This window comes from Molossus molossus, unplaced genomic scaffold (genome assembly GCF_014108415.1).
Source record: "Molossus molossus isolate mMolMol1 unplaced genomic scaffold, mMolMol1.p scaffold_m16_p_6, whole genome shotgun sequence".
Lineage (NCBI taxonomy): Eukaryota > Metazoa > Chordata > Mammalia > Chiroptera > Molossidae > Molossus > Molossus molossus.
Window position 1 is genome coordinate 17,587,087 of NW_023425399.1, and position 27,993 is coordinate 17,615,079.

The 27,993-nt window shown below is 50.2% G+C and overlaps 1 protein-coding gene across 1 annotated transcript; it reads right to left on the reverse strand.

Moving 5' to 3' along the window:
• Window positions 1-27,933, reverse strand: LOC118619100 (bactericidal permeability-increasing protein-like). Its single transcript, XM_036245793.1, has 15 exons — window positions 27,741-27,933; window positions 25,530-25,644; window positions 24,201-24,329; window positions 22,572-22,733; window positions 21,329-21,392; window positions 16,433-16,496; window positions 14,831-14,922; window positions 11,875-12,051; window positions 10,759-10,818; window positions 9,021-9,188; window positions 7,872-7,939; window positions 5,589-5,631; window positions 2,977-3,040; window positions 1,942-2,018; window positions 1-344 (listed from the first exon to the last, which is right to left on the reverse strand). The coding sequence occupies exons 1-15, from the start codon at window positions 27,868-27,870 to the stop codon at window positions 306-308; spliced, it is 1,452 nt and encodes a 483-aa protein (XP_036101686.1). The 5' UTR covers window positions 27,871-27,933; the 3' UTR covers window positions 1-305.
• Window positions 27,934-27,993: the final 60 nt, after the last annotated feature.

Here is a 27,993-nt window from a genome sequence, read left to right on the forward strand (position 1 = left end):
AACCCAGGTATTTTTTGTGTGAGGCACAAAGAGAAATATTGTGGTTACTACTGAAATGCACTTCTAGGAGGAAATGTCAGAAGCTCATAATCCCTGAAACACACACCACACACTTTCCCGAGAAAGAAGGCTAAGTTTAGGTTATTTCTGAACCTGAGCTCAGAGAAATTTGCAAGGGTCTTAGAGTCAAGAGCTGGAGGGGGACCCTGGAGAAAGGTGGCCTGTGCCCCACGGGCCTGTCAGGAACGGGTAGTGACGACCCCTCCACTCCTGGTGTGGCTGACAGTCCCTGGCACTGTGCGACTTCAGCGGTAATGAACATCCGCTCCAAACAGCAGGAATTCCTAGGAAGAGATGTAAACTGTCGTCAGCAGGAAGTGCACGCCTCGTGAGGGTGGGGCTGCTGGGCTGTTAGAAGAAAACTGGAAAGGGGAGAGCAGAGTGGGGCCTGCCTGCTCACAGGGAGGCAGAAGTGAGTGGGGGCACTCGGGGTCTTGCCTCTGGGGCCTGCACATCACAGAGCCTGTGAATCTGTCGCAGTGTCCCTGGCAGCCGCTCCCTTCTCGGAAGTGGAGACCCTCCCAACTCCCTCCCCCAGGGCAGCCCTGGAGGCCTTCTTTGTCATCCGGGTCTCATGGCAGCTCCAGGGAGCCCTTGTTCCAGCCAAGGCTGCAAAACCACTTCCCTGTGTTCCTTCGTGCCCTTCACTTAGAACCTTCATAGGTAAAGAAGTTATACTGTGCCATGGGGTCATTTGCTTTTTTAAGGATAAACGTGGTAAAGGGTGGGCAACATAGGAGTTGTGCTTTCTCTGTTCTCTCATCTTTTTTTCTGTTAGCCCCATTAGTTCCCTGGTCTAAAGTGCCAGGGGCTGATTGGACGATGGGAGTGAGGGAGGGCGAGGAATCTGGGTGATGGGGTTTCCCATGAGGACCACGAGGTTGTCAGGAAAGCCGTTGACCAAGGTAAGGAATGCAACAGCAGGTGATGGTTTGTTGCAGAGTGACCAGCTTCGTTGGGACTGCTAGGGCCTTGGGGTGGCACAAAGGCGGCTGTTGAGCCTGAGTTGATGAGAGTGACCAGGGGAAGCCCATAGAGGGGGGAGGCAGAGGCCTGGGCAGGAACCCTGGAGAACACCCTCTGGGAAGGAAGGGGAGGCAGGAAGCAGCAAAGGAGACTGTAAAGGCCCCAGTGAGAGGCCACTGGAGAACAGGGAGAGTGGCGTCTTTGAAGCTAAGGGAAGAATACTCCCAAGGACGGGGTAAATAGTGTCCAGTGCTGTTGGGGTCAGGCTGGGAGAAAGGCAAGAGGAGGTGGTCCAGTCTAGTATCTAAATTCACCAGACGCTGACCAGGCTTCATGCCCCAGGGGACGAGAATGATGCTGATGCAAAGGGAGGCGTGCAGCGCTGTCTCAGTGAATAACGCAGCCACCACAGAGAAGGGGCTCCGCGCCAGCGAGGGGTTCCGTTTCCACTGAGTGCTGGCTGGGAAGGATGCAGCCCCCAGCTAGGAGCAGGGACCTGGCCTGGCTCGTGTGGCTCAGTTGGTTCGAAAGGTCACTCCTTTCATTCCTGGTCAGGGCACATTCCCAGGTCGTGGGTTCGATCCCTGGTCAGGGTGAGTACAGGAGGCAACTGATCAGTGTTTTCTCTCACATCGATGTTTCTCTCTCTCTCCCTCTCCCTTCCTCTCTCTCTGAAAAGTCAGTAAAACACATTAAAAAAAAAAAAAAGGCAGTGACCTGGCTTTGCAGCCGGACTTCATTTAACAGCCCTGTGGCATTTCTAAGCCGTAGTGCTTTTTCTGTTTGAGAGTACTCACCTTCCAGGCCATGGTAAGGGTAGGAGGTGTTTGGCACAGGGCTTGCTCAGAAATGCTTTTCAGCACCAGGCTGCTGTGGTGGTGGGAGACCAGATGCAAAGAGACTTTGGGGACTCACCTGGTAAGGCTGAAGCACCAGGTTGTAGAGCTGGACCCGGGAGGGCATCGGGAGAGGGAAGCCTTTCTGCAGCTTCTCTGCAAGGGAGGTGAAGATAGGGACCAGGGGAGGGAGAAGGCAGCGGCTAGGGCAGGGGGCCCAAGAGAGCCAGGTGGGTGGCCTCCCTGGACCGGAGAGAAACCTGGGACCCTCCCATTCCTGCCCCATCACCCAAGCTCACGTCCAGGACCTGTGCCGGCCTCTTGACCACAATCACCTGCTGAGGTGACGGCACTGCAGGTGGACACCAGGTCAGAGTGCCGCCAGGGGGCGCTGCTGGCACCGGTGTGGACAGCCCGTGGATATGCGATTGGGGGTATCTACTTGTGTGTGCAGGGAGCCCGTCGATGTTTAGGATAAAATCAGAGATGGGCAGTGGCCAGGGGCCAGCTCCTTCGACACCACCACATTCTGAACTGGAACTTCAGAGGATGCTAAATTCAAACCTGGTCTCCTGCTTCGTTATGAAGCTTTATGTGTTAAGGTGGGAGGATGAGTCAGACTCTATAAGCTAATTTGTTGTTTTTATTATTTTTAAATAGTCCAGGCGCATGTTATATGGGCCTCTCTGTGCGCCATTGCCCCCAGCTATGCCAAAGTTAGCATAGGCCTGCCGGGGGCCTTTACCAGTGTGGTGAGTGTGAGACCCTTCTTCCCTGGCCTTCCTCCCAGAGCTGGAAAAAGACCAGAGCTCTGGCTTCAGAGGTGGGATGAAACCCCAGCTCCATCCCTCACCCGCTCTGTGACCTGGTCATTTCACTTCTCTGATCTCTCATGAAAACTGGAGATATTAATAATCCTCATAAGGATTGGATGGGCATGTAATAGAGCTCCACCCACATGGGTTCCCTTTTCTCCATTCCTGTTCTGGGTCAGAAGCCATTTGAGGTGACCACCCCCAGCCCCCACAACTGGGGCCAGGTATTAAGTGGCTCTAGGAGTCACCCACGACTTCTCCTGGGACTAAAAATCAGTTGTGTCTCCAAAGCTTCTTACCATTAACCTTGGGAAGCACAATAGACGGCACGACGTAGTTCATGATGGACTGTAGCAGTTCAATCTGGAAAACAGGAGGACGGGCCCACGTGAGGGCCTTGAGGCGTCAGCAGGCCTCCATCACCAACTCCCGGCCCATGCAGGACAACCTCACAGCTGAAAAGCTGCTGGGAGATGGACCCAAGAGATGTGAAAACTCTGCAGTCCGATCAAGTCTCAGAAGTGATCTCTTTAACTCTAAAGGGCCCACATGTAAAGCAAGTTCTAGACTGTAAGGAGCAGGGCAGAGGTGAGGATGGTCAGCAGAGAGTATTTCAATGTGAAAATCTTTGTGTGAGTAAGTGCATTATCCCAGGCACTGCGGGCTAGAGGGCACCCTGGTTCACCCTCTCCCAGGCTGTTCGGCAATGTTCACCAAAAGCCTTAGAAATGTGTGTGCCTGGTGGCTGCAAACATGCCTCTGAGGCATTTATCCTAAGGAAGGGACTAGGGTGTGGGCAGAAACAGATGCAAGGATACTCAGAGTGATCAATATAACCGAAACAATGGAATACTACTCAGCAATAAAAAAGAATGAAATTCTGCCCAACATGGATGGACCTGGAGGGTAAATGATTCAGAGAAAGACAAATACAGCATGACTTCACTTATATGTAGAATCTAAAACAAACAAAACAAAAATGCCAAACGAACGAACAAACCGAAATCAAAACAGACTCATAGAAACAGAACAAACTGATGGTCGCCAGAGGGGAGGTTGATGGGGGGGGATGTAGTCAGTTACAGTGTGATAGCTTTGCACAGTGACAGGTGGATAGTAGACTTAGTGTGGTGATCACATTGTAAGTTGTATAAATGTCAAATCACTATGTTGTACACCTGAAAACTAATACAATATTGCCTGTCAACTACACTGTAATAAATTTTTTTAAAGGAGAATTTTATTTATTTATTTTTTATCCTTACCCGAGGACATTTTTCCATTTTTTGTTCAGATAGAGTGGGAGGGAGAGAGAGAGAAACATCAACGTGAAAGGGACACATCGAGTGGTTGCCACCTGCACGACCCAACCAGGGCCTGGGACAAACTGCAACTGAGGCACGTGCCCTTAGCGGGAACCAAACCCGGATCTCTCTGGACTGCAGGCCAGTGCTCTAACCACTAAGCCAAACCGGCCAGGGCAAACTTTTTTTTTTAATTTGGGGAATCAGAAATCTCTTATCCTTTGAGATGACACGGAGGGACCCGGAGAGCATTATGCTAAGGGAAATAAGCCAATTAGAGAAAGACAAATACTACATGATCTCACTTATTTGTGGACTGTAATGAACAAAATAAGCTAATGAACAAAATAGACCCAGAGACATAGAAAGAAGTATGGTTCAGACTGACAAACCTCAAAGGAGGGGGTGGGGGGAGATAAGAGATAAACCAAAGAATTTATACGCATATAAGCATAACCAATGGACATAGACAACAATGCTTGGGGTGGGAGGGCGGGATGGGGAGGAGGGTATCTGGGGGGAAAAAGGAGAAACATCTGTAACAAAAATAAATTAATAAACATTGGAAAAAAATAAATTAGGGTAATCATCTGGAGGACATGGTGGCACTTTGAGGCTAGGAAACTATGCAACTGTTATGCATGACTTTGTAGAAGAATAATTAGCATCACAGAGACACTCGTGATATTTTTCGAGTAAGGAAAAGCAGGCTGTCGAAACCCCAGAATTCCATATTGTTACTGAATATGCAGAGCGAAAGGTCAGGAGGAATATACTCCAAATTATTTACTAGTGGGGAAATTAGGAACTGGTTTTTATTTCCTCTCTTTTGTAAGCCTGTAGCTTCTGATGGCTCTATAATGTATAGTTCTATAATGCTCTGCTTTTGCAATGATAAGAAGAATTCAACAATAATGTAACACCTTCAGGAGAGTCCCTGCAGGGGTCGCATTTGCCACTTGTAAATATGTACATTTTTGTTTCTGGAACAATGGAGTCTTCTTTCCCAGGCTGTAATTCTCTGGGCTCAGCAAATGTGGTGGCCTTCTTCCCATGAATCTAAGAACTTAACATTTTTATTTTCTGCAGGAGCAGAAGTGGGTTACCCACTGAGCCATCCCACTGCGAGAGCCTGGGCAGCAGGAAGTCCATGGAAACACAGTGAGGTAGCCTTGGGCCCTTTGGTTTGCGGTACTCTCATCAGATAGAAATGGCTGGGTGGAGTTCCATCAGATCTGGGGGGATTGGAACCGTCTGACTTGGTGGGGATCCTGGGGGTGGGCATTTCAGAGATCCAAGGACATGTTCTGCAGGGATTCACCAAGAGGCCACATGCAGTAAGACTCTGTGGACAGAACCCCTGATTTGGGGGGAAGGGCTAAAGTTCCGAAAGGGAAGGTGACATGCTCAGGATCCCTAGTGAGAAGGCAAGGAGCAGAGATTGCAGCTCAGGTCTCTCTGCCACAAAACTCCTCCCATCGTTACCTCACATGCAAATTTTATGGAAATGACCAATGGCCTTCTGAAATGAGGCCAGAGCCCAGTGGTCTTCAAGACCGTTATTCAAGATCAGGGGAAGAAAGGAGCCACCACCACCTCAGACTCACCGAGAAGGGGCCAATGTCCGAGTGCTTCAGTTCCAGCAGCAACCTGTGGGAAGGGGATGGGGAGGCTGAGACACCATTTTCCTGACTTGTATGAGAATTCAGTTACTGGGGAGAAAGGGCCCACTCTGGGGAACACTGCCTGGTTTTCCCACCCAGTATTTATCCCCTTTCCTCTGGTCACAGCCCCCTGATTTTTCCTTTGGGGAAATCACCCATTCTCTACATTGTTAGTGCTGAGCTTGGGGCGGGTGGCCAGAGGGCAGGTCACCACAGTGATTGCTTCAGGAATGAACCTGGGACTCCTGCTAACTCAATAAGAGTTGGTCCCAGGAATTCTGTTGGAAATACTGGCAATGAGGGGTTCTTTTTTTCTCCAGGAAAGTTAGGGAGCTGCTGGTGACCATTTTTGTCACCACTTGGTGACAGTTTTCTAGAAAATGAAGCCAGCATAGGGGATAGCAGAGCCAAGAGATGGAGAGAGTCAGAGCCCCAAGGACCTATTTAAGCACCTGGATCCACCCATGCCTGAAACCCTTGGACTTTTCAATGACCTGAGTCAATAAACTATTTCCTCTTTACAGCCTTTATGGTATTTTCAATGTGACCTCAGAGAAAGGGAGAAATAAAGGGCTGTTTACTGAATCCCTGTCATTCACTATGTTGAATACCTCGTCCCGCTGAATTCCTACGACACCCCAAGAGGCAAGGGCCGTCAGGCTCCCATGTTACAGATGAGAAAACAGACACTCCGAGAGGTCAAACAACCTGCCCAAAGCCACTCAGCTAACAATGAACAAAGTAGGACTTCTAATAAGTCTCTCTGATGCCAAAGCTTTTGCTGTCTCCAATACCCTACAAAACTTGAAAACTCCCCCTTGTTCACCAAGAGTGAGGAGCCCAGGACTCCGCCCTGTGGATTCCACCCCACCCTACATATTTCAGAAAGTCTGTGCTCAGCCGACACCCAGCTGTACCCTCTCTGGCTCCTCTACTTGAGGGGCCCACGGGTGTTTCAAGGAAAATCAAATCCACGTGTTTCCAAAGCATTAACACTTCTCAAAAGGGTGTCACAAGACATGAGCAGCATGTCTCAAAAGGGTGTCATGAGAGACCGCAGGCGCTGATCTCAAGGTTAAGGAGGACGGCTCTGTGCCAGGGAGAAGGCAGGCATGGGCAGGAGTGTGGGTTAGAACGCAATTTAACCAGCGAGGACGTGAGAAAGAGGTGGATGCCAGGTCTAAACGGTGGGGCCACCCCATCCACTCTCTCCGAGTGTGCCCCCTCTTTTTCTTTGTGTCACCTCTTTCTCTCCCTCTTCCCTCCTTTTGTGTCTGTCTGTCTTTCTCTGAGAAAGACTGTGCCTCTCCATGCATCTCCCCATCTGCCTGTCCCTGTCCGTCTGTCTTGTTCTCACTCTGTCTCTTTTTTGAAGTCTCTTCCTTTCCTCCTTTCCTTTGTGTGAATGTCTCTCTTGGAGTATCTGTCTCTGTGCCTGTCTCTCTCTGTCTCTCCCCCAATTGCTGCGTTTCTCTTTTTCTGTGGGTCCCTTTCTCTTTCCCTCTTGCTTATTGAGCACCTATTTTTTTCCCTTGGGTGTTCCAAAAACGTCAACACAGATTGATGCCTCATCTTATCCTCACGACCTCGGGTTGGCCAAGAACAATTATTGGGCTTGTTTTACAGCCAGTGACTCTGAAGTTTGGAGAGTGGGTTGCGTACCACAGCGAGCTGAGCTTCAAATGCAGGACGCCTCGATGTCAGAGACCGCCCTCCCACAGCGCCCTCTGCCGGCTTCACGCCTGCACACGGCTCCCAGAGTCCCCCAGCGGGGCGGGCTGGCAGAGTCCCAGGGATGGGGGTGAAGAAGTTGAAGTGGGTTTTCCAAGTGCCAAGGAAGGCCGGGGACATGGGGTGGCTGGGGCGGCTGTCATTCTGTGTTGAGTGGCATTAGCCAGCACTGCCCAGCTATGAGTTGGCCCATGACTGAGGGGTGGCCTGGGACGCGGGACGTTCAGTGCTAAAACTGGGACACTCGGGGCACACTGAGATGGTTGGTTACCCTACGAGGTGTGGCCTTGGGCAAGTCACTTCATCTCTGAGTGTTAGTTTCACTGTCTGCAAAATGCGAACCCTGTGCCCTCTGCACACTGTTTGAAGCTTCAGTGTGACGGGGGAACAGGAAGCAATGACGTAGTACTTGGCACATCGCAAGGTCATTGCTGGCCCTTGGACACCACGAACGAATGGGTAGCTCCCTCCCGTTGTCCCCACAGGCTCACTTACTTGTCCAAGTCGAGCTCCCCGACCAGCCTGTCGGACATGGCGCCGACCTCCACAGAAACGTTCGCGCTCTGCAAAGCAACGACCCTGGAGGTGAAATCCTGAGCCAGGGCCTGGGGGCTCTGGAAGGCCTCCAAGACTGGGAGGGTCAGCTTCAGAAAGCTGGCAGAGGAGCCCACACTGCAGGTCAGACCCACAGAAGCCAGGGCCGGGGGTGGGGCAGGCTGGAGAATCTTCCTTTTGCTTCTTGCTTATTGATGAGTCTTGGCCCATGGACCAAGCACCGTTTTCTCCCAGGCCTCTTAGTCTATATCGGAGTTGCCCAGCTACCTGTGAGTCAGGCCATGGGGCTGGAATCTAGGCCAGCCCTGTCCTCACAGCTGTTCATTTATTTATTCATTCAACATATTTAGTGATTCAGAAAACTGAGGTTCCTGTGTGACCTTGGGGGACCCTGTCAGAACCCATTTCCTCTGCAAAGTGGGGAAAATGGGTCTCAGTTTGAGACTAGGCAGACCTGCCAGAGGTCTGTGAGTGCCTCATGGTGGGGAGAAAGTCTGGCCTTTACTCCCAGTGGCCAGAATGGGTGTCACCAAATGTTCACAGAGTGACACAGTGATCAAATGAATGAATGCACAAATCAACCATGGAATAAAAACTTGAATAAGTGAAGGACTGAACACACAAGTGAAGGAATAAACAAAGATATATGTGGATGAATAAATAATGAATAAAAGAACTAATATACAAATGAATGATCAACTGAAAAAAGGTATAAGTAACTGAATACATGAATAATACTGCATGCATGAAGCAGAAAAGGTATTGCATATTTCAAGTTCGTAATCTAATGAATAACTGAATGAATAAATGAATGAACAACACACAAATGTATGAGTAAATGACTGAAGATATAAGTGAATGAATCAGGAACAGTACACAGATTTCAGCCAACAAAGGAATGAATAAAAAAATGAATGAATGCCTGGAGGAACCCAAAGCAGTTGGTGTAATGGCTCTGGTCTCAGGCCCTGGTGCTACACAGTCCAGGTTTGAATCTGGGCAGGATTCACACTGGTCCCCTGACCCCGAGGATAGTGCTCTTGGCCCTGTCCAGGGCTCCCCATCTTCCCACACCCTGGAACAGCTTACCATGCCAAGCAGGAAGAGAGGGGCCAAGGAGGAGTTTGGGAGGACAGCGAAGGCCTGGGCCTCCAGGGCAGGGGTGAAGGCAAGGCCAGCAGGGGACACAGTGAGGTACGGTGGAGAGGAGGCTCTGATGAGGATCTCCATGTTCATGTTGGGGAACATCTTGGCCACCTGCAGTCCCCAGGGGGGGAAACCAACAGAAGAGGCAATTTTATCCTATCTCGTCCTGGCCCTGCATAAACACCGCCAATGTCTTCCCATTGCATTTTTTTTTTTTTTTAATCCTCACTGAGGACATTTTTTCCGTTTTTTGCACAGATAGAGTGGGAGGGAGAGAGAGAGAGAGAGAAACATCGACATGAAAGGGACACATCGAGTGGCTGCCACCCGCACGACCAACCAGGGCCGGGGACAAACTGCAACCGAGGTACATGCCCTTAGCGGGAACCGAACCCGGGTCTCTCCGGGCCGCAGGCCGATGCTCTAACCGCTGAGACAAACCGGCCAGGGCCCCATTGCATTTTGATTAAACTCTAAAGCCTGCATGATCTGGCAGCTGGCGCCCCAATACCTCATGCCATGCATCTCCAGTGTCAGCTACATGGGACTCCTGTTCCACAAATATGACCTGCTGTTTTCCTAAGACCCTTTGCACTCTCTGTTCCCTCTTGCTGAATGCTTGTCCCTCCATTCTTTCCTAGCTTGGCTCTTTGCCTTCCCTCAGGTCTTAGTGCAAATGTCACCTCCTCCGAAAGCAGTGGTGGCTTTAAGGGGGAATGAGGAGAGCTTTGGTGACACCCCATCTCTGCTGGCCTCCAATCTTCCCCCAGCTAAACTCATAATCTGAGTGAAAATAATGTGATTGTTATACAAATTAAACTTTAAGACAATTCCCCTGGCCACCTTATAAGTCACATCTCCACGCCACTACCTCCTGTATAAAATTTTCTATAGTATCACCACTGAAGAGGCTGTTAAGGACTGAATGTCTGTGTCCCCCCCCACCCCACCCCTCAAATTCATATATTGAAGCCCTAACCTCCAGTGTGGCTGTATTTGGAGAAGGGCCTTAAGGAAGTAATTAAAATTAAATGAGGTCATAAGGGTGGGGCCCTGATCCGACAGGATTAGCGTCCCTATAGGAAGAGACACCAGAGCCCTCTCTCTCCCTAAGTGCTCACAGGAAAGGCCATCTGAGGACACAGCAAGAAGGCAGCCATTTACCAGCCTGAATCCGCTGCCACCTTGATCTTGGCCCAGGAGAACCGTGAGAAGTAAATGTCTGATGTTTAAGCCACCTCGGCTGTGGCATTTGGTTACGGCAGCCGGAGCTGACTAAAGCAGATGCTTTACCTGGCTGCCTTGTCTAATGTGACCTCATCAACCTGTTGGCTTCACTTATCACAGTCTGCATTTCTTTCCTATTGTTTTGAGTACCTGAATAATAATGTTCTCTCTCCACTGGGCTGGAGCCCCAGGAGGGCAGGGACGTGGTCTGTTTGGCTGGATCCCCAGAAGAGGGCCCCCAGCCCACGGCCACTCTTCCATCTGAGCGCCTGCCTGCTGGGAGCCTTTCTCTGTTTGCAGATGGGCTGTGCAAAGTGTCCGCCACTCTCCCAGACAAAACCACCTCTGGATCTGGCGGCGGGCTCCCATAGGCCACCCAGCAGAGCCCTGTCCTCTCAGCACCCCCAGGCCACCTCCAGAGCTGCCTGCAGGGTGGGGGCAGGCCTTTTCTTACCTGGGGTATGAGGGTTCCAAAGAATTTGGTTGTCAGTCGGATTTTGGATTCCTTTGGAATCTGTAGCAATAGAAGAAGAGGAAATGATTCTGGGGGATTATGTTATAGATTAGGGGGGCAAATCCCATATACGAGGGGTGAGAGACTGAATATACCAACGACAAGGGCCAGACCATATATGACAGTGGAACGCTGACCCACAGCTTCTGCAGCAATCAACCCTGAATGGTCAGGACATGCGCCGTGACTGCCAGCTACCCTTTTATTTATTTAGTTTTTGCCCCGAAAAAGTCAAATATGCTCTGAAGCCAATCGTATAGGATGCCCGGCTTCTATTAGCCACATCCAGCTTCCCCGTCTGACAACCTCCCCGAGCACACACCTAAAGCCCTGTCTCTGTCTCACTAGAGAGCTTTCCTGCTCTTGCCTGTCTTTGAGTCTTTGGCAAATGCACGTGGTGGTAGCTGACCCTGCCCCGAAGAGTTCTCATTCGGGTAGTTTATGTCCACAGGGGACAGGCGGGGGCTCAGCATCCCTGGGCGCCTTTCCAGAGAGGGAGGGTATGACGTCTCTTCTGAAGTGGGGGAGGAGGAAGCCCACGCAGTTGGTGACCCGGTTGGGATTAGGTTGCACCTACACTCTGGAGAGGATAATCATCTTCTCACTTTACAGGTGGGTAAACTGAGTCTCAGCCACGAATACATGGAGACAGTGAGGGTGATGACAATAACGGTGATGTGATGCTGAGACTGGACTACAAAGCCTGACACAGGCAAGTACTCAGTCGGTGTTGGTGTTACTCGGAGTACTCTCCGAGTACTTCCCACATGCTAAGCCTGTGCTGAGTGCTTCCCACACATGTGTATGTCATTTCATCCTCATTACCCCCTTTGGAGGTAGATACTGTACTGTTTTTGGTGTTTTACAGATGAGGAAACTGAGATTCTGAGAGGTTGAGTCACTGGCCAAAGGTGACCCCACTGGGAAAGAGGGGGCCAGTATTCGAACTCAGGTCTGGCTGACTCTAGAGTCCAGACCTTGATCTCCCCAGTGTGAACAGACTCAAGTCCAGGCCATCTGTGGCTCTTCCCACACCCACCCCCAGCCTGGACTTACCATGTCGTCCTTGAGGGTCAGGTTTAGGACTCCAGCCTGTTGGTACACAAGCCCAGCCGTATTGAAGAAATAGTCAGAGATGCCCAGGTACACCATGTGGTCATGGTCAGCAGGAAAAGCCAACGCTGGCGGGGCGAAGGGAGGTGGGCTGCGGTGGGCCAGGCTGAAAAACTCCCCCTGGAGGTGGAGGGGACAGAGTGAGCCTGGGCATCCTTCAGGAATTATAATTCAACATGTTTGTTCCAGGAAAAAGTGGGCTGAGGATACCAACCATACACTCACAGAGACAGCCATGGCCAGAAGCCAACAATAGCACCAAAGGTCTCCTGGATGCTAGGGTCACGTGCCCTTCCCACCAACCCTGTGAGGCAGGTGTGAGCATGCTCGTTCTGCGGGAGCGGACACAGGCACAGGGAGGTGAAGTGATCATTCGGGGAAGTGGCAGAGCCGGGAGTGGGGCCCGGGCACCCCGGGTCCGGCAGCACACTCCCAACCATTGCACTGGCTCTGCCTCAACCTTGCCGGGGAGCACAGAAATTCTACCAGAAGAACAATGGGTTCTGTTTGTTTGTTTTTTCATCTATCAAATTAGCAGTAATTTCAAAGAGAGAGGTGAACTGTTGTGAATATCTTTGTACTTTAAACCCATGCTATCAGGTTTTGGGTAAAATTGTTCACAGGCTTGGAGAATATATGTTTATTATGTTTCTGAAGAGCAATGTAGCAACACATTGCAAAAGCAGATAATTTATTTAGCTAAAAAATAATAACGCTGAGTTATAAGGAAGCAAACTGTAGATGGATACATATGGTAAGATACAGTTTATATAAAGTTTAAAGGCCTATAAAATATACTGTGTAAGAATGACTGATACAGATATATATAGAGTAAAAGTAAGAAAAAAAAAAACACAGGCAAACCCTAGCCGGTGTGGCTCAGCAGTTGAGCATTGACCCATGTCAGGGCACATGCCCAGGTTATGGGCCCAATCCCCAGTGGGGGCCATGTAGGAGGCAGCCAATCAATATTCTCTCTCATTGATGTTTCTATCTCTCTCTTCCTCTCCCTCTAAAATCAATCAATTTTTAATCAATCAAAAATTTAAAAATTTTTTAAATAAAATGAACAACCCTGACACCCATGTTAGAGATCACCATGAGACTCTTCAAAACAGTGAGGCGGACCTATGTACCAGTGAGGACTCATCTCTAAGACATGCCATTAGGTGAAAAAGGCAAGTGGACACGCAGTGTGGATTTCTTCGGGGTGACAGATCGGGAAAATCTAGATGGGTTTTCAGGTCTGTGTATTCAAATGCTTAGAACGAGAAACTGGGAGTAAACCCCCCACCCCCACCCCTGGGCTGACAGTCATTTCTTCTGGGCAGTGGCCTGGGAGGGGGGTGCTTGAAGGTAGTAAATAGGACCTTCTCATCCTTCATTCGATAGGGATAATTATGTATCCTCTAAATCCTTTATTCTGGTGTGTTGTGTAAATTTTTTGTAAGTATACTATCTGGTCCAACAATTTCACTTCTAGGAAATATTCAAGGATGGGCAGGGATCCAGCTGCAAGGATGTTCCCAGCAGCTCTGGTTCGGTTTGCAGGAGGAAAAGTAGAAAACAGTCCAAATGGCCCAGGAAGGGACACTGTCCTCATCATAAGCTGTCCCCCGAAAGACCTGGCATCCAGTAAAAAGGCCACACACAGGAGGACATCAGGGCGAGACGCTCACATTACATGGTTCTGTTTTACAAAAGTTGTAAACAGTAGGTCCTACATGACTCATGCAAAAATGTGTGTGGATTGATTTCTGTCTATGTATGTGGTTTTGTTGTATATTTGTTCTTGCACCTTTTATGTGCGTGTGTATGTGTGTGTGTGCATACATGTGCGTGTGTGTGTGTGTGTCTTCTTGTGTCTTGGTATAGACAAGGACTGGTGTGCTGGAGGGATCTAACTTATGTGTCAAAAGTGCGTATCTCTGAGTTGTAATATTTGGGTAATCTCTCTCTCCCTTCCTTCCTTTCTTCCTATTTATTTATCCCTCCTCTGTAGTTTCTAAATTTTTTTACATCAAATGTGTTTTAGAACAAACAAGTGAACAGTAAACAAACAAGCCGATGGCTGACAGGGGAGAGAGGTACATAGGTCCATCCAGCTCAGGTGGTCAGGCAAGGCTGCTCGGGGACATCCCAGCACAGACCCCCTGGAGTGTAAGAAGCAGCCAGCAGGTAGAGGAGGGCTTGGGAGGGAGGGGAGCTCAGGCAGAGGGACCAGATGGAACCAAGTCCCTGGGGAGGGAACAGACCTGATGTGTTGAGGAGGCACAAGGCCAGTGTGTGTGTTTGGAGGGTGGTGAGTGAGGAGGAAGTGGCTTGAAATAAAATTTCATTCATCCATCTGATAAATATTTATTGAACACCTACTGTATGCCAAGCACAGTTCTAGGTGCTGCACATACAATAAAGAACAAAGCAGTCACAGCCCCTTCTCTTTCGTCCAAGTGAGTGTCTGTGTGTGTGTGTGTGTGTGTGTGTGTGTGTTGTGTGTGTGTGTTTATACATGCACATTAGTAATAAATTTCTGCTGGGAAAAAAAAAAGCAATATATGGGGCAAGAGAGGGAGCCATTTCAGTGACAGCAGTCTGAGAAGGGTCTCCAGGGAGAGAGGATATTTGAGTAAAGACTTGAAGGAAGGAAGGGAGAGCTGATGTGGATATCTGGGCAACAGCCCCCTGGGCAGAAGGAGCGGCAAGTGCAAAGGCCCTGGGGTAAAGCCGGCAGAGTGTGCTTCAGGAATGACAGGGAGGGGGGTGGGACTGGAGCGAGGAGATTTGGATGCAGGGTGGCTGAGGACAGAGAGGAAGGGGGTGGAGTCTTTGTATGATTTATTTCCAAGGATGATGGGGAGCCCCGGGAGTGAGGGTACATGATTCTCAGTGTAAGTCTCACCTTCAGCTGCCCATCCAGGGTCTCAGTGGTGGCTATCGGAGGTGCCAACAGGGAGTAATCAATCCCGGCCACATTATCTATACTGGCTGTCACTAGAGGGAAAGGAGATGGACCATGAGCTGGCTCATGGCAGCACCTTTGGGGCCTTTGAAATAGGGTCAGTGCTCCCTAAAGTTGAATTAAGAACTGCAGTTCTGCCCTGGCCAGTTTGGCTCAGCGGTTGGAGCATCGGCCTGAGGACCAGAGAGTCCCGAGTTCGGTTCCCACTAGGGGCACGTACAAAAAAAAAAAAAAAAAGAACTGCAGTGCTAGTTCCATTTCCACCTCCTCCAGGGAGCCCACTCTGAGCTCCCTTCAAAGGAAAATGAACCCACACCCCACATTCATAGCCATCATCTTACCCTCTTCTTCCAACAGCCCCTAGATGAAGCTAAAACACAGAGTCAGGGAGCAGAGAGACCAGGGCTTGGATCAAAGTCTATATGACCTTGGCCATGACCTATTGCTTCTCTGAGTCACTTTTTGTCACTTGTAGGATGGGGTGATGGCGGTGGCTCGCGGTGCAGGCGGACTGAATGAAAAGGTGTATGCCCGAAGCTACATGGTGGAGCTCAGAAGCCAGAAGGCATCGATATTAGTGGTGACAATACCCCAGGCTGGCTCAGATCTGAATGGTTTCTCTGTTTCCCAGCAGTAATCAATGAAAATTAAATAAAAACCTGTCCTTCCTTTAGCCCTTCCTTCCCATGTTAGAGGCTCAGAAATGGCAGCTTGTCCAAGATGGTGCAGCTGATGAGTGGCTGAGCTGGGACTCAAACCAACATATTTTTCCTGCCTGGGGCCAAACCTGGGCCACTGCCACTGCACTGAACATCCCCGGGATGGGCTCTGCCCTGGAGGGGCTGGGTGGTGCCTGGGAGGGTGATGCTTCAGTAGGCTAAACCATGTGTTCGCCACGCCAGGCTTCCCAGGGAGGGAGTCCAGGGAGCAGTTTGGGGCACGGGCTCTGGCATAAAAAACCCTGTATTTGGACCCTACTTCTGCTTCTTACTGGGTTTATGACCTTGGGCAAGTCATGGCTCCTTTCTGAGTCTCAGGTTCCTCATGAAAAAAATGGGAGAATATACAAAGTCATTGGGGCATTGGGAGGACAAGAAGAGACAATTCTACTGTGTGCGAGGCGCATGGTGAGCACTGGGCCAGGGGTGTTCTCCCCCACCCCCTGTGGCTCTGGGGGACAGAGAGAATTGTCTCCATTTTAAAGATACAGAAACAGGCCCAGAGAAGCAAAATATCAGCCTCAGATCTCAGGCCAGTTATGTGTGTCTGGCCTCAGGGAGCTGTGGGTATTTGGTTGTTTGGTCCCTGCAGGGGTAGGAGAATGAGTGGGTGTGGGCTGCTTTGCCACCTCATTTCTGAGCCTGCCACATGGACCTGGACCAGTAGGGATCCGATGCCAACTTCCATTTGAAAAGGATCCATTCTACCCATTCACACCCAGGCCCAGGCCTGTCGGGAAACCTTGCTGGCTCCATCACATTCTCCCCGTCTCCCTACCCCTTCCGTTCTATCCCAGTCTCCTCGACCCCATCTAGCACTCACCTGGCAGTGTCTGGAAGAAAGGTTCCAGCTTGGAGGACACAGAGCTGGTCACCACCTCGCAGATCTGGGAAGAACAAAGGAAGTGATCAGTGGAGACCTTCCATAGTGTAAAATGTTCCTTGGGAATAATGATCTGGGCATGTCTTACTTTCCTGGAATGTTTCCTTGACAGTCATGTAACTAGTCGAGTTTCCCTTTTCTCTTTGGCCACCAGGAAGCTCAGAGTAGCTTGAAAATAGAAATTGTATATGACTGGATGACCTCCATATTGCATTTTATTTCCTATTTGAGTGTGGAACTTTCCTAGTGGGTATTTACATTTTTAATTTTTTAATGTGAGATATTTTTTTGTGTGTTTATCCATTTGTTTTTGCTGTCTCAGATCCTTTGTGGAATGAAGTGAAAAATAAGAGCTGGTCAGTGATCAACCTTCTCCTTTCTGTGTTTCTTGGAGCAGGGGTCAGGCCCTCTGCTCAAGCCTGGGTGGGCACCCTCACCTTTGCTGAGTGTGGCCAGAAAAACCCTTCCTGACCTCCCTGCCCCTCACATGACTCACAAGGAAACAAGCACAATCTGAGAAGTCCTGGATTCTATGCTAATTTCGCCACTGAGGAAGTAACTCCATTTCTCTAGACCTCTACTTTTCCATCTGTAAAATGGGACATGGCAGGTTATATTTTCCATTCCACTTGCTCTTCTGGAAGGTGGCTTTGCCACACCCCCATCAAGAGGTAGAGTCTGTGAACTTTCCCCTAGAACCTGGGTGGGCATGGTAGCAGAAGTCACACTGTGTAACTTCAGAAACCAGGTCATAAAAGGCTGTGCAGCTCCCACTTTGGTCTCTTGAAATGCTACCCCTCTGGTCGCTTCCTCTGGGAACCCAGTGACAAGCTGTCTAGCTCCATGGAGAGGCCACGGGTTGTTGCTCAGACCAACAGTCCTAGCTGAGCCGAGCCTTCCAGTCTTCCCAGCCCAGGACCAAGGCCTGAGCTTCGCGTCCTCCCAGAGGAGACCCAGCCAGCATGGAGGAGAGACAAGCTAAGCCGCCCCACCCAGCCTGTTGATTTCCTGACCCGTGAGCATTACAAAGTGGTAGTTGCTTTATGACCCCATCTTTGGAGCTATTTGTTTTGAAGCCATATATAGCTGGGAAACAGGATTAAAATAGCAGGCTTCCCTAACTTGAAGACATTGGGACTGGGGGTGGGGTGGTCAGATAAGTTCCCACCTTCACCATAGGGACTTGCCCCAAGACTCTAGTGACTTCCACCTCATTGGTCCAACTGAGTCTCTCCAGTCCTTGCCTGTCTTGACTGTTGGGCAGCCTCTGGTAGGTGGACCACTGTCGCTGGAAATGCTCCTTCTAGAGTCCCAGGACCTAGGACTCTCCCGCTCTCAACCTGTCCCTTCCTCACTGTTCCCCGGACACCCTTGTGAGCTCCTCTTCCCTCTTAAATACTGGAGCTCCCTGGGACTTCTTTCGGAGTCCCCTCCTTCCACTCGCATGCTCTCTCGGAGCCTGGCCATGCATACCCATGGCCCCTGCTATGGTCCACCCAGAGGTCGCCTGCCCCTGGTGTGAGCAGCTCCCACACACCCGTGACCCTCCGAGCCTGAGCACTTTCTCTTCTGGGCCTTGCTCCCAAGTGCCAAGGAGTTACAGTGCCAGAAACAGCCCCAACCAAAGAGGGCCGAGGGCTGGTGGATAAATACCCTAGTCTGCTCCCCTTTGGACAGTTCTGAGGTGTGTGCCCCACGGTTCCTCTGAGAACTGCCCACAGGACTGAGCCCCAGTGTCCCCAGCATACACCCACTCAGAATGTCCCAGCTCCCGTCTACCCCCTGGGATCCCCTCCCAATAAACCCGAATCTTTGCCTCCGCTCCTGCCTGAGCAGGGGACCCAAGTTAATTCACCTCCTCCAAGATCCCAACATGTGGCCGGTACCCGGACCTTGGTGAGCAGCCCAGGCTCCCCTGAGCTCCAGCCTGAGGGCGCAGCTGCCTCCTGGCCCCAGGCCCCCAAGGCCAACTCGCCTCAACCAAACCCCTCAGGTTCTTACCCCTCCGCAGGCCGTCTCCGTCTGCCCAGAGGACACCCTCCACACTTCCCTTCTTCCCCTTAGTCTATCAACTTATTTCATCTGAGGGAGGAAGGGAGAGGAAAGGGAGGGGAAGGAAAGGAATAAAGGAGGGAGAAAATGTGGTTTCCTGAAGTGTTTCTATCATCTAAGATTCTACATTTCCTAAGAGGACTTAGAATGTCATTCTCTGAGTAACCTGTGCTTCTCCTCCAAGTGGCCCAGGGGTGGAAAGGACAGCACATCTGGTAACTGGAGCCAGCTGGACACCTGGGCTGCTTGCCCATCAGCCACTAGTTTCCAGTGCCACTCACCCATGTGCCTCCAGATGGCTCCAAACCACTGCAAATCACATCACAGCCTGGAGCCTGGCTTCCTGCGGCTGCCTCTTCCCGGGCCCCATCCCACCTCCACCCCACCCCCACCACACACACACCTGACATGAACTCTTCTTCTCTCTCACACCACCCCTCACTCTGGATTCCCTGGGAATCCAATCCCCAGCTAACTCTTCCCCATTTCCAGTCCTTCCTAGCATCATGGACACCCTTTACCTCATTTAATCTTTCATCTATCCATCTATTCATTCATTCAGACCAGTACTCTCTTCTAAATAATATCTTATTATGATTAAGAGCTTTGCCTCTGAGGTGGGATGGCTTGGGTTTGCATTTCAGCACCAGCATTTCTTCTCTGTGTGTCTCAGTTTACTTATCTCTAAAATGGGAATAATCATGACATACACCCCTCATAAGGATTTTATGTGGATTAAGTACTAGAATTCTTGTAAGGAGTTCTTAGCATCATTCCAAGCCCATTGTAAGCACTCTGCCTATGTAGGCCATTCTCCTCACCAGCACCACCATCATCTTCACCATCACCATCACCACCACCACCTTCACCACCACCACCTTCACCACCACCACCTTCATCACCACCACCATCACCACTATAACCTTCACCATCACCACCTTCACCATCACCACCTTCACCACCACCACCTTCACCACCATCACCTTCACTACCATCATCTTCACTACCATCATCTTCACCACCATCATCTTCACCACCACCACCTTCACCACCACCACCTTCACCACCATCACCTTCACCATCATCACCTTCACCACTATCATCTTCACCACCATCATCTTCACCACCACCACCTTCGCTACCACCACCTTCATCATCATCATCTTCACTACTATCATCTTCACCACCACCATCTTCACCACCATCATCTTCACCACCACCACCTTCACTACCACCACCTTCACCATCATCATCTTCACTACTATCATCTTCACCACCATCATCTTCACCACCACCACCTTCACTACCACCACCTTCACCATCATCATCTTCACTACTATCATCTTCATCACCATCATCTTCACCACCATCATCTTCACCACCATCATCTTCACCACTACCACCTTCACCCCCACCACCTTCACCATCACCATCTTCACCACCACTACCTTTACTATCATCTCCACCACTATCAATTATCTTCACCATCAGCAGCAGTAATATTGCATTTTAGCTTGGCTGCTATCAAAGGGCCACTCTTAAGGTATCGGCAAGAAATAATCTGTCGTAATAGTTACAAATGTTAAATATATGCTAACACTCCCCTCATCCTATTACTTAACAACAAAGACAGCATGGATCTGCCAGGCTGGTGGGTAAGCACACTGCCTGCATCATGTCAGTAACCCTTACAACAGCTTGCAGAGGAAGGTATTAGGGTCCCCATTTCACAGATGGTGAAAAGGGTTCAGAAAGGTCAACTAATTTTCTCAAGTTTATACACTTAGTCCATGAAGCCCTAGAACCAGAACTAAAATTCAGAAAGTCTAACTCTAAAAGACATCGTATAATCCACTGTGTTATACGTTTTGACAACCATGCATTGATTTAAAAAACAAAAACAAAACTTCTGACAGAGCCTTCAGATAAATGATCTCACTTGGTTGATTTCTCCCTACCCACATTGCCAGTGCCTTTGACTGGGAAACATACGTCTCCTATCTGGAAGACTGCACAGCCTCCTCAGTCTCCCCAAAACTGCTGCCCCCACTCCTGGCCTCGCCAGCCATTCCCACAGCAGTCAGGGAGACTGTTCTAAAGTACAGATCTGGCGAGATCACCCCTTGCCTGTAACCTTCAGTGGCTCCCCAGTGCCCTGTGGAGAAAGCCCAAGCTCACTTGGCTTGTTGACAGGCTCAGGGGATTCCTAGAAGCTGGTGGTTTATTAATGAATGGGCTATTTTCTCTACTGAAGAAGTTGGCTAGGGGCAGGGGAGTAAGGGTGAAGGCAGGGTTGGAGGACTTGCCAGTGCCTGTCATTCATACCAGTTCCAACCTCAGGAAATAGCTTGGCCACATCAACACCTGCACATTTTCGGGGGGGGGGGGGGGAGCACCGTGAAGGGGGCTGGGGGTGGGCGGGGATGAGGAAGGAGGCCAGAGGGCTAAGAGAAGAGAGGGTTGGTGGAGAGAGGATGGGTTGGTGGAGAGAGGATGGCAGTTTCTCTGCAGGGACCAGAGTTGGGGGGAAAACAGAGGTGATCCAAGCCGACATGGTGGTATGCCGTGAACGTGAAATATGACCCTTTCTTAGTCTCTCACTGGACTCCTCAGGAAAATAGACGTGCCTGATTTTTAGAGCTGGAGTTGTGGTTTCAAAGGGCTGGAAGGACTGCTGCGGGGGTCTGGATGAGGGCAGCGTGTCCAGTGATGCATAAAGTATGTGGACATGGAGGGGCGGCCCCTCCCGCTCTGGCCCGTGAGGAGAACCTGAGCCCCTCCTACCTTGTTGTTCATGGCGTTTTGGAGTGAAGACTCGATTTTGTTGTGGAAGAGTTGGATCAGCCACCTGGAGATTGACATGTGGGGACATGCATGAGGCTTCCCACGTGTCCCTGGGCTGCCCTGGAAAGGCTGCCTCATCCGGGAAGCCTTCCTCCCTTCTGCAAATAGGCAGCCTTGTCTCTGGGATGCACACAGCCCATCAGACACCTCTCCCCCTGTGCGCAGTGACCCGCTTATGAGGTTATTTTTTTAATAGGGCCATGGTTGGGCCCCTGCCCTGTCTCAGCCTCATTCCTTGCCACTCCCCTTCCTCTCTGCGCTCCAGCCACTCTGCTCTGCCATAACCTCTCGTGTCCTGTGCTTCTTCCCACTCCAGGGCCTTTGCACATGCTGTTCCCTCCGCTTAAAACACCCCCTGTCCCCAACAATGACCTCATTAACTCCTACTTATTCTTTCCATCTCAACTCAAATGTCATTTCATCCAGGAAGGTCTGGCCAACCCCCAGACCAGGTCAGATCCTCCTGTTCCATGTTTGCCCCACTCTGCGCCTCTTTTCTTTAGTTCTCATGTCCGTTTGAAGTTCTCCGTGGGCCACTCAGTAATGCAATGATGTGGTTAATGTGTCTCTTCCCCACTGGGCTGGAGGCTTCAAGAGAAGAGGGACTGTGTGGCTAAGGGCCTGGAGCCAGGTAGTCTTGGGCTGAATCCCTTCTTAATAATCAGCAGGTATGAAAACTCAGGTTATTTCCTGTCCTTTCCAAGCCTGGGCAGGCTCCCCAGACTGACCTCGGTGTCACTGTGTGGATGAATGAGGTGATGCACACGGTTAAAACACGCAGGGCACGCGGGAAGCCTCCACGTGTTGTTAACTATTGCTAAATCAGTATTGGCCACTAACGGTTTCCCGAGCATTTGAATCTTAGTAGATGTTTGTTGACTGGCTGGCTGGCTAAATGCCGCGGCTTTGTGGTGAGGACTGTACAGTTTAGGGTACATCCAGTGTTCAGCCCAGAGCTTGGGGCAACAGTGGGAGCTCAGTAAAGTGTCTGCTGAATGCATGATGAATGAACAAGTGACCCCTCGAAGGAGGGGTGGTGGACTTCTGTTCCCTCTCCCTACACCTGAGGCCTCTAAACAAGGCCTGGCAGGGAAGTGGCACTCAGGACCTGTTTTCTAAATACAGGGATGATTAAGATCGTTCTTGATGCCCCTCCTCTGTCCACAGCCCCAGGAGGTCATACCCCAGTTGGCTGCCTGAGACGTGCAAGTGGACACTGTCAATGTGGTTCCTGCAGCTGGAGCAGGTGACGGTGGAGTGTCCTGAGGCGGGGTCACAGCTCAGCTTCAGCCCAGCCGAAATGGAGATGCCCTCCACGCTCAGGTCAAAGTTGCCGCTGGTTTTGCTGAAGAGAGAGAAAGAGAAAAGACTTAGAGCAAGTACCTTCCGCCCCTCTGCCGTTTGAACTGCACGCCAATGTTAGAAGGTAGGTTTAGCTATTATCCTCACTCCAGCTAGAAGATGGAGTTCAGAGAGGGAGGCAGCTTGCCCAAGGTCACACAGCAGCTGAGTAAAAGATCCAGGAGTCCACCCTGAAGTTTCAATCCATGCCTGCCTGGCAGAACCCTGCTCTCACCCACTGCCTCAGTCTCCACCCATGCTGTGTGGCTTGGGGAGTGTTTCTTCACCTCTCTGAGATCAGTTTCCACATCCAGACCCTGCATCAGCAGTGGGCCCCCAGCTTTACCGCTAAAAAACTGGTTGTTTGGGGTCAATAACTTTAATTAACGAATGCCCTTGTTTATTGGTGGGGTTCATCACTCCTCCCTAGGGGATGAAATGAGTTTTGGATATGACAGTGGACATGAATGTAGTTTGTCAACTCCTCTAATGTAATAAAGGATTGATAAGTTGTGTGTGTGTGAGATCAGTAAGTGAAATGGTAGATACAAAAGAGCTCAAGGGAAGACCTAAGCAATTCTTGTTGTAGGGAACGAACCCAGTGGCCCGTGAGGGAAAGCGGATCCATACCCTTCTCCCCACCAAACTGCCTTGTCCTGTTTTCTCCCTGGATTCCTCACAAAGGAGAAAAGTTGCTAAAGTGATGGGTCAGTCGCGCCATTATCACTAGTGGACAGGGTCACTGTGGTGAGAGCCCTGTATTCAGATTCAGAGTTATAGTTTGGATGATTTGCCCTAATTTTCCACCCCTCCCTGCATCCATACCCTCACCATTACCTGTGTTGGGGGTGTGTGCATTTTAATGCTCATGACTTTGATTATGGCCATGTGACTTTCTTTGGCCAATGGCATATAAGTAGGGGTGACCATGGGCCAGTTCTGAGTCTAGACTTTAAGGGGACCTGCATGTTTCCTATTGCGGTTTTTGCACCCCTGCCATTACCAAGAACATGGTCTGGGTAGCCCACTGGTCCAGAGGAGGAAGATACAGGTGGAGAGGAGCCACCTCAGCTAAGTGCAACCTAGATGGGGGAACCCCAGCCAACAACACATAGATGTGCAAGTGATAATAGATGACTTGTGTTAAGCCACTGAGTTGGAATGTTTGTTACACAGCTGTAGCTAACTGATAAAGGGGCAAATTAAAGGTCCCACTTAGCTTTTCATTCTGAGCTATATGCACTAACTCAGCCTTGCCAATATCCTACATTGAGACGAGGTCAAGTGCTCAGCTATTAACCAAGGGTTATATTGAATCTTCTTCTGTGAAAAATTCCCCCAGGAACCCTGTGGGGACAAGTTGTGATGGGCAAGGCAAAAACTGGGCATTCCTGAGACCCTGGTTCTCATTCCTTCCAAGTATCACAAGAGCTCACCCACAGAATCAAAAACCCCAGGCTTGGAAACACACATGAAATTCTTGCGTGCCTTCCATTTTCCGCTGATCTTGACATTGGCATTTGTCACGGAGAAAGCAAGGCCCTCATTGGGCAACAGTCTTATCTGGGAACTGGGAAGCTGAACTTCACGGATAACCAAGCTAAAAAGAAGAAATGTTCAATTAGCCTTTTGGGGGCCCACATAAGGACTCAGCCAATTGGTAATGTAGACTCATTCTTACCCCCCAGGCCCTGCACCTCGTTCATTCCAAGACCACCCAGAAGCCTTGGGAACCCTGGGTGTTGGACAGTAGCTAGGCTTTGAAGTCAGACAAATCTGCCTTTGAATTCTGCTCTTAAATGAACTATTGTGTAACCCCATGCAGGTCACTTAATCTTCCTGAGCCTCAGTTTCCTCATTTGTAAAATGGGCACAATAAATTCTATCTTACAGGGTGTGTGATGATCAATAAAGATAGCAATATTATCCCATTGACTACAAGTTCTGTAAAGGGGTGAAATGTGTCTGTCTTTTTTCACTGTTGTAGCAAAGCCTGCTGTGTCAGACACATAGATGCACAAAAATATTTGTTGAGTGAATAGGTGTATAAAATTCTCTACAGAACATTTATGGTTTTTCTCCCCAGCACCCATACCCCCTTATTGCGTTAACAGAACTGTCATTGAACTTTTCTATGTTGCTCCAAAGAAAGTTGACTCTGCCCTCATCATCAGGGGGGTTGGATTTGGGTATAAGCTAATTAGCATATTCTACTTCCCAGACCACAGTGATTGGTTCAGGAGTCTACATAACCTAAGATGAACCAATCAGAGTGAATCTTAGGGGTTTTGCTTGAGTTGCAAGAAGGTGCTCTCCTTCTACAGGACTTGCAGTGCTGAGGAGATGCTGGTGGCCATCTTATGTCTTGGAGGAGACACCCCATCTGAGAATTAGACTTCCCCAAGGAAGTGATACTGAGAGGTGGCAAGATAGAAAGAAAATCTGGTGATATTTGAGCCTGCCTCCAGTTGAACCTGAAACTAGACTGCTCCAGGGACATCTCAGACATGTGAGCCAGTAATTTCTGCTTAGGTCCTTTTGAATTAGGTTTACTGTCCTTGAATCCCCTCCCCCAAATCCTAATTGATATACTGGCCTAGCACGGGGTTTTGGGGCTCACGACCCGACCCCCCAGAGAGTCATGGTGAGTGCCTGAAAGAGTTTTCGTGGTGGAAGTATGGGGGATTGTGTCTCCTTGGACTGGAGTAAACACTAGCCTTGGGATCTTAACCTCTGAGTTTAGGAGTTTGTGGCTCTGTGATTCTAGGCTTTGGTGGCCCCAGAACATGACAGGCCTCACCTGTAGAAGCTATAGTCACCTTTCCCCAAATACTTGATCTTAAAGCTTCCTGAGAAAGAGGGAATCGTGATCTTCTCCAGCTCCTTCTGCAGCACGGCCACTCCCTGCTGGCAGGCTGAGGGGAGAGAGCAGGGATAATGGTCACCGGCACAAGCCGGGAGCCCAGGTTGGCGGCCCTCGCCCCTGTTCATCGCAAGGACAGTGGGATTGGAAAGGTCTAAAGCTACGGTTTTCTGTAAAGTAGCAGATAGTAAGTATTTTTTGCTCTGTGGGTTATACTGTCTCTGTCCCAACCACTCAGCTCTGCTGTTATTGCCCCAAAGCAGCCATAGACAATATGTAAAAGGATGGGTGTGTTCCAATAAAACTTTATGAACACTGGAATTTCTATTTTGTATAATTTTCACATGTTGTGAGATATTATTTTTCTTCTGGCTTTTTTCAACCATTTAAAAATGTAAAAGCCATTTTTAGTTCTTGGGCCATACAAAAACATGCGGTAGCCCGGATTTGGCCTGCAGGTTGTAGTTTGCCAACCCCTGGTCTAAAACAGCACCCCTAAACAACCAGTCATGCATCCTGTGCATATTTACTGCATACCTACTCTGTGCCTGTCTCTTTGCTATGCCCTCACAGATACCCCATCTCTCTGGCTCTTGGATTATGTCTCCACAGGACCTTTGCATGTGCCAATCCTGTTGCTTGGTCAAAGAACCAATGAAAAGGCAAACTAACTTACCTGAGAAGGAGTAATTTGTAAAATGAGGGATCGCAAACTTTGTGTTTTCCAAGAGCCAGTTAGGAAGCGATACTGAATGGTGTAAGTAAGGAGAGGGACACAGGCAGATTTGCTGCATTGGAGAAAACCCACTGTGGTTGCCATATGCGGTGTGAGTAGAAGGGGAAACTGAGGCAGTCGTGACAGAATTCTGGATTTAAAGGCTGAGCCGAAGCCTCTGCTCCTGGCAAGCCTCCAGAACCACCCCAGCACTGTTCAGAGAAGGGCCATACTCCTTTCCCCTTGGGATTCAGAGGTGCTCTGCCTGGGTTGGGGTAGGAATTCAAGGATGATAAACTGAGGCCTGTCCTGATGCAGCGTGGTACATGGAGGGCTGAGGTTCTGCCTCCTTGGTCAGATTTTTCCACTCTCCTGCAGTTCATTGCTCTGCCACTGGGAAGCAGCATCGAGCAGCCCCATTCGGGGACATCCGAGGAGACCGGAACTCAAATCCGGGCGGTTCTCTGGCTTACCCAGTACCTTCTCCACGTCTCAGTTTGCTCATCTGTAAATGCTGCAAGTAACAGTGTGTCCCACCCAGGGATGACGTGAAGATGAAACGAGGTCGGGTGTGTAAAGCTCCTAGCACAGATCTGAGTGGGTCAGCAGGAGCTGCTTCCTGACTCACACTCCTCCAGCTGGGGCTGGGGGACCCTCTCGGGGTCACCAAGATAGGCAGTGTGCACAGCATGTCCGTCAAACCGCTGCCCCGGGGGAACCATCAAGAAGGGCCCTGCCGCCCTGGCCGGTTTGGCTCAGCGGTTAGAGCGGCGGCCTGCGATCCCGAGAGCCCCGGGTTCGGTTCCCGCTGAGGGCGCGTACCTGGGTTGCAGTTTGTCCCCGGCCCTGGTTGGGTCATGCGGGAGGCAGAGATGTGTCCCTTTCGTGTCAGATGTTTCTCTCTCTCTCTCTCTTTCTCTTCCTCTCTTCCCCTCCCACTCTGTCTGAATAAAAAAATGGAAAAATGTCCTCAAGAGAGGATATAATAATAATTTTAAAAAATATTAAAAAAAAAAAAAAAAGAAGGGCCCTGCCTATGCTCCCCGTGCCCCCCGCCCCCCTGCAGCCTCCTCACGGCCTGAGCTCTGCCCACGCTGAAAACTGAGCCAGTGGTCTGGAGGCAAACAACGGGGCTGAGAACACGCGAGGAGGAACAGTAAAGGGCCTAGAAGCCGGAGCTGAAGTTTGGGTAGAGGGAGGAAGGGGACCATGAGGACGCTCAGGGGCCCGGGTACTGGACTTGGAGTCCTCCAGGCCCAGCACTCTGGTCCCAGTTCTGCCACTTCCCAGCCCGAAATCTAGGGCAACTCGCCTCGCCTCAGTTTTTATATGAAAGACAGGGTGAGCTAGGAGCATGCCATGCATTGGAGTTAAAGGGCCACACACAGCAGGTGCCCAATTAATGCTCCTCGGGGGAGGGAAGGAAGGCCTACCGTAGTCCAGGCCCTTCTGGGTGATCCTGACCACGATGCCAGGGTTGGTGGCCTCTGTCACAGCTGTGCCCAGGGCGGCCAGCACCATCAGGGTGGCCCACCTCAGTGTGTTGTCGGGGTCCCTGGCCATGTCTTTGTCCTCCAGAGCTGGCAAAGCCTTGAGGCCTTGGCAGGGAACCAGGGACCTATAAAGGAGAAGGGCTGGGGAAGTGCAAGTTACACTAGACTGTAGAAAGGAGGAAGGAACTGGGGT

What these genes read in the sequence shown, in the direction of transcription:
- LOC118619100 (XM_036245793.1), bottom strand. Translation starts at nt 27,870, where the DNA reads ATGGCCAGGGACCCCGACAACACACTGAGGTGGGCCACCCTGATGGTG. An exon ending in AAGGCACGCAAGAATTTCAT is followed by an intron (nt 22,734 to 24,200) that starts GTGTGTTTCCAA and finishes CTCTCTCTTCAG; the next exon opens with CAAAACCAGCGGCAACTTTG. An exon ending in GTCTCAGGCAGCCAACTGGG is followed by an intron (nt 21,393 to 22,571) that starts GTATGACCTCCT and finishes GTCAATCTCCAG; the next exon opens with GTGGCTGATCCAACTCTTCC.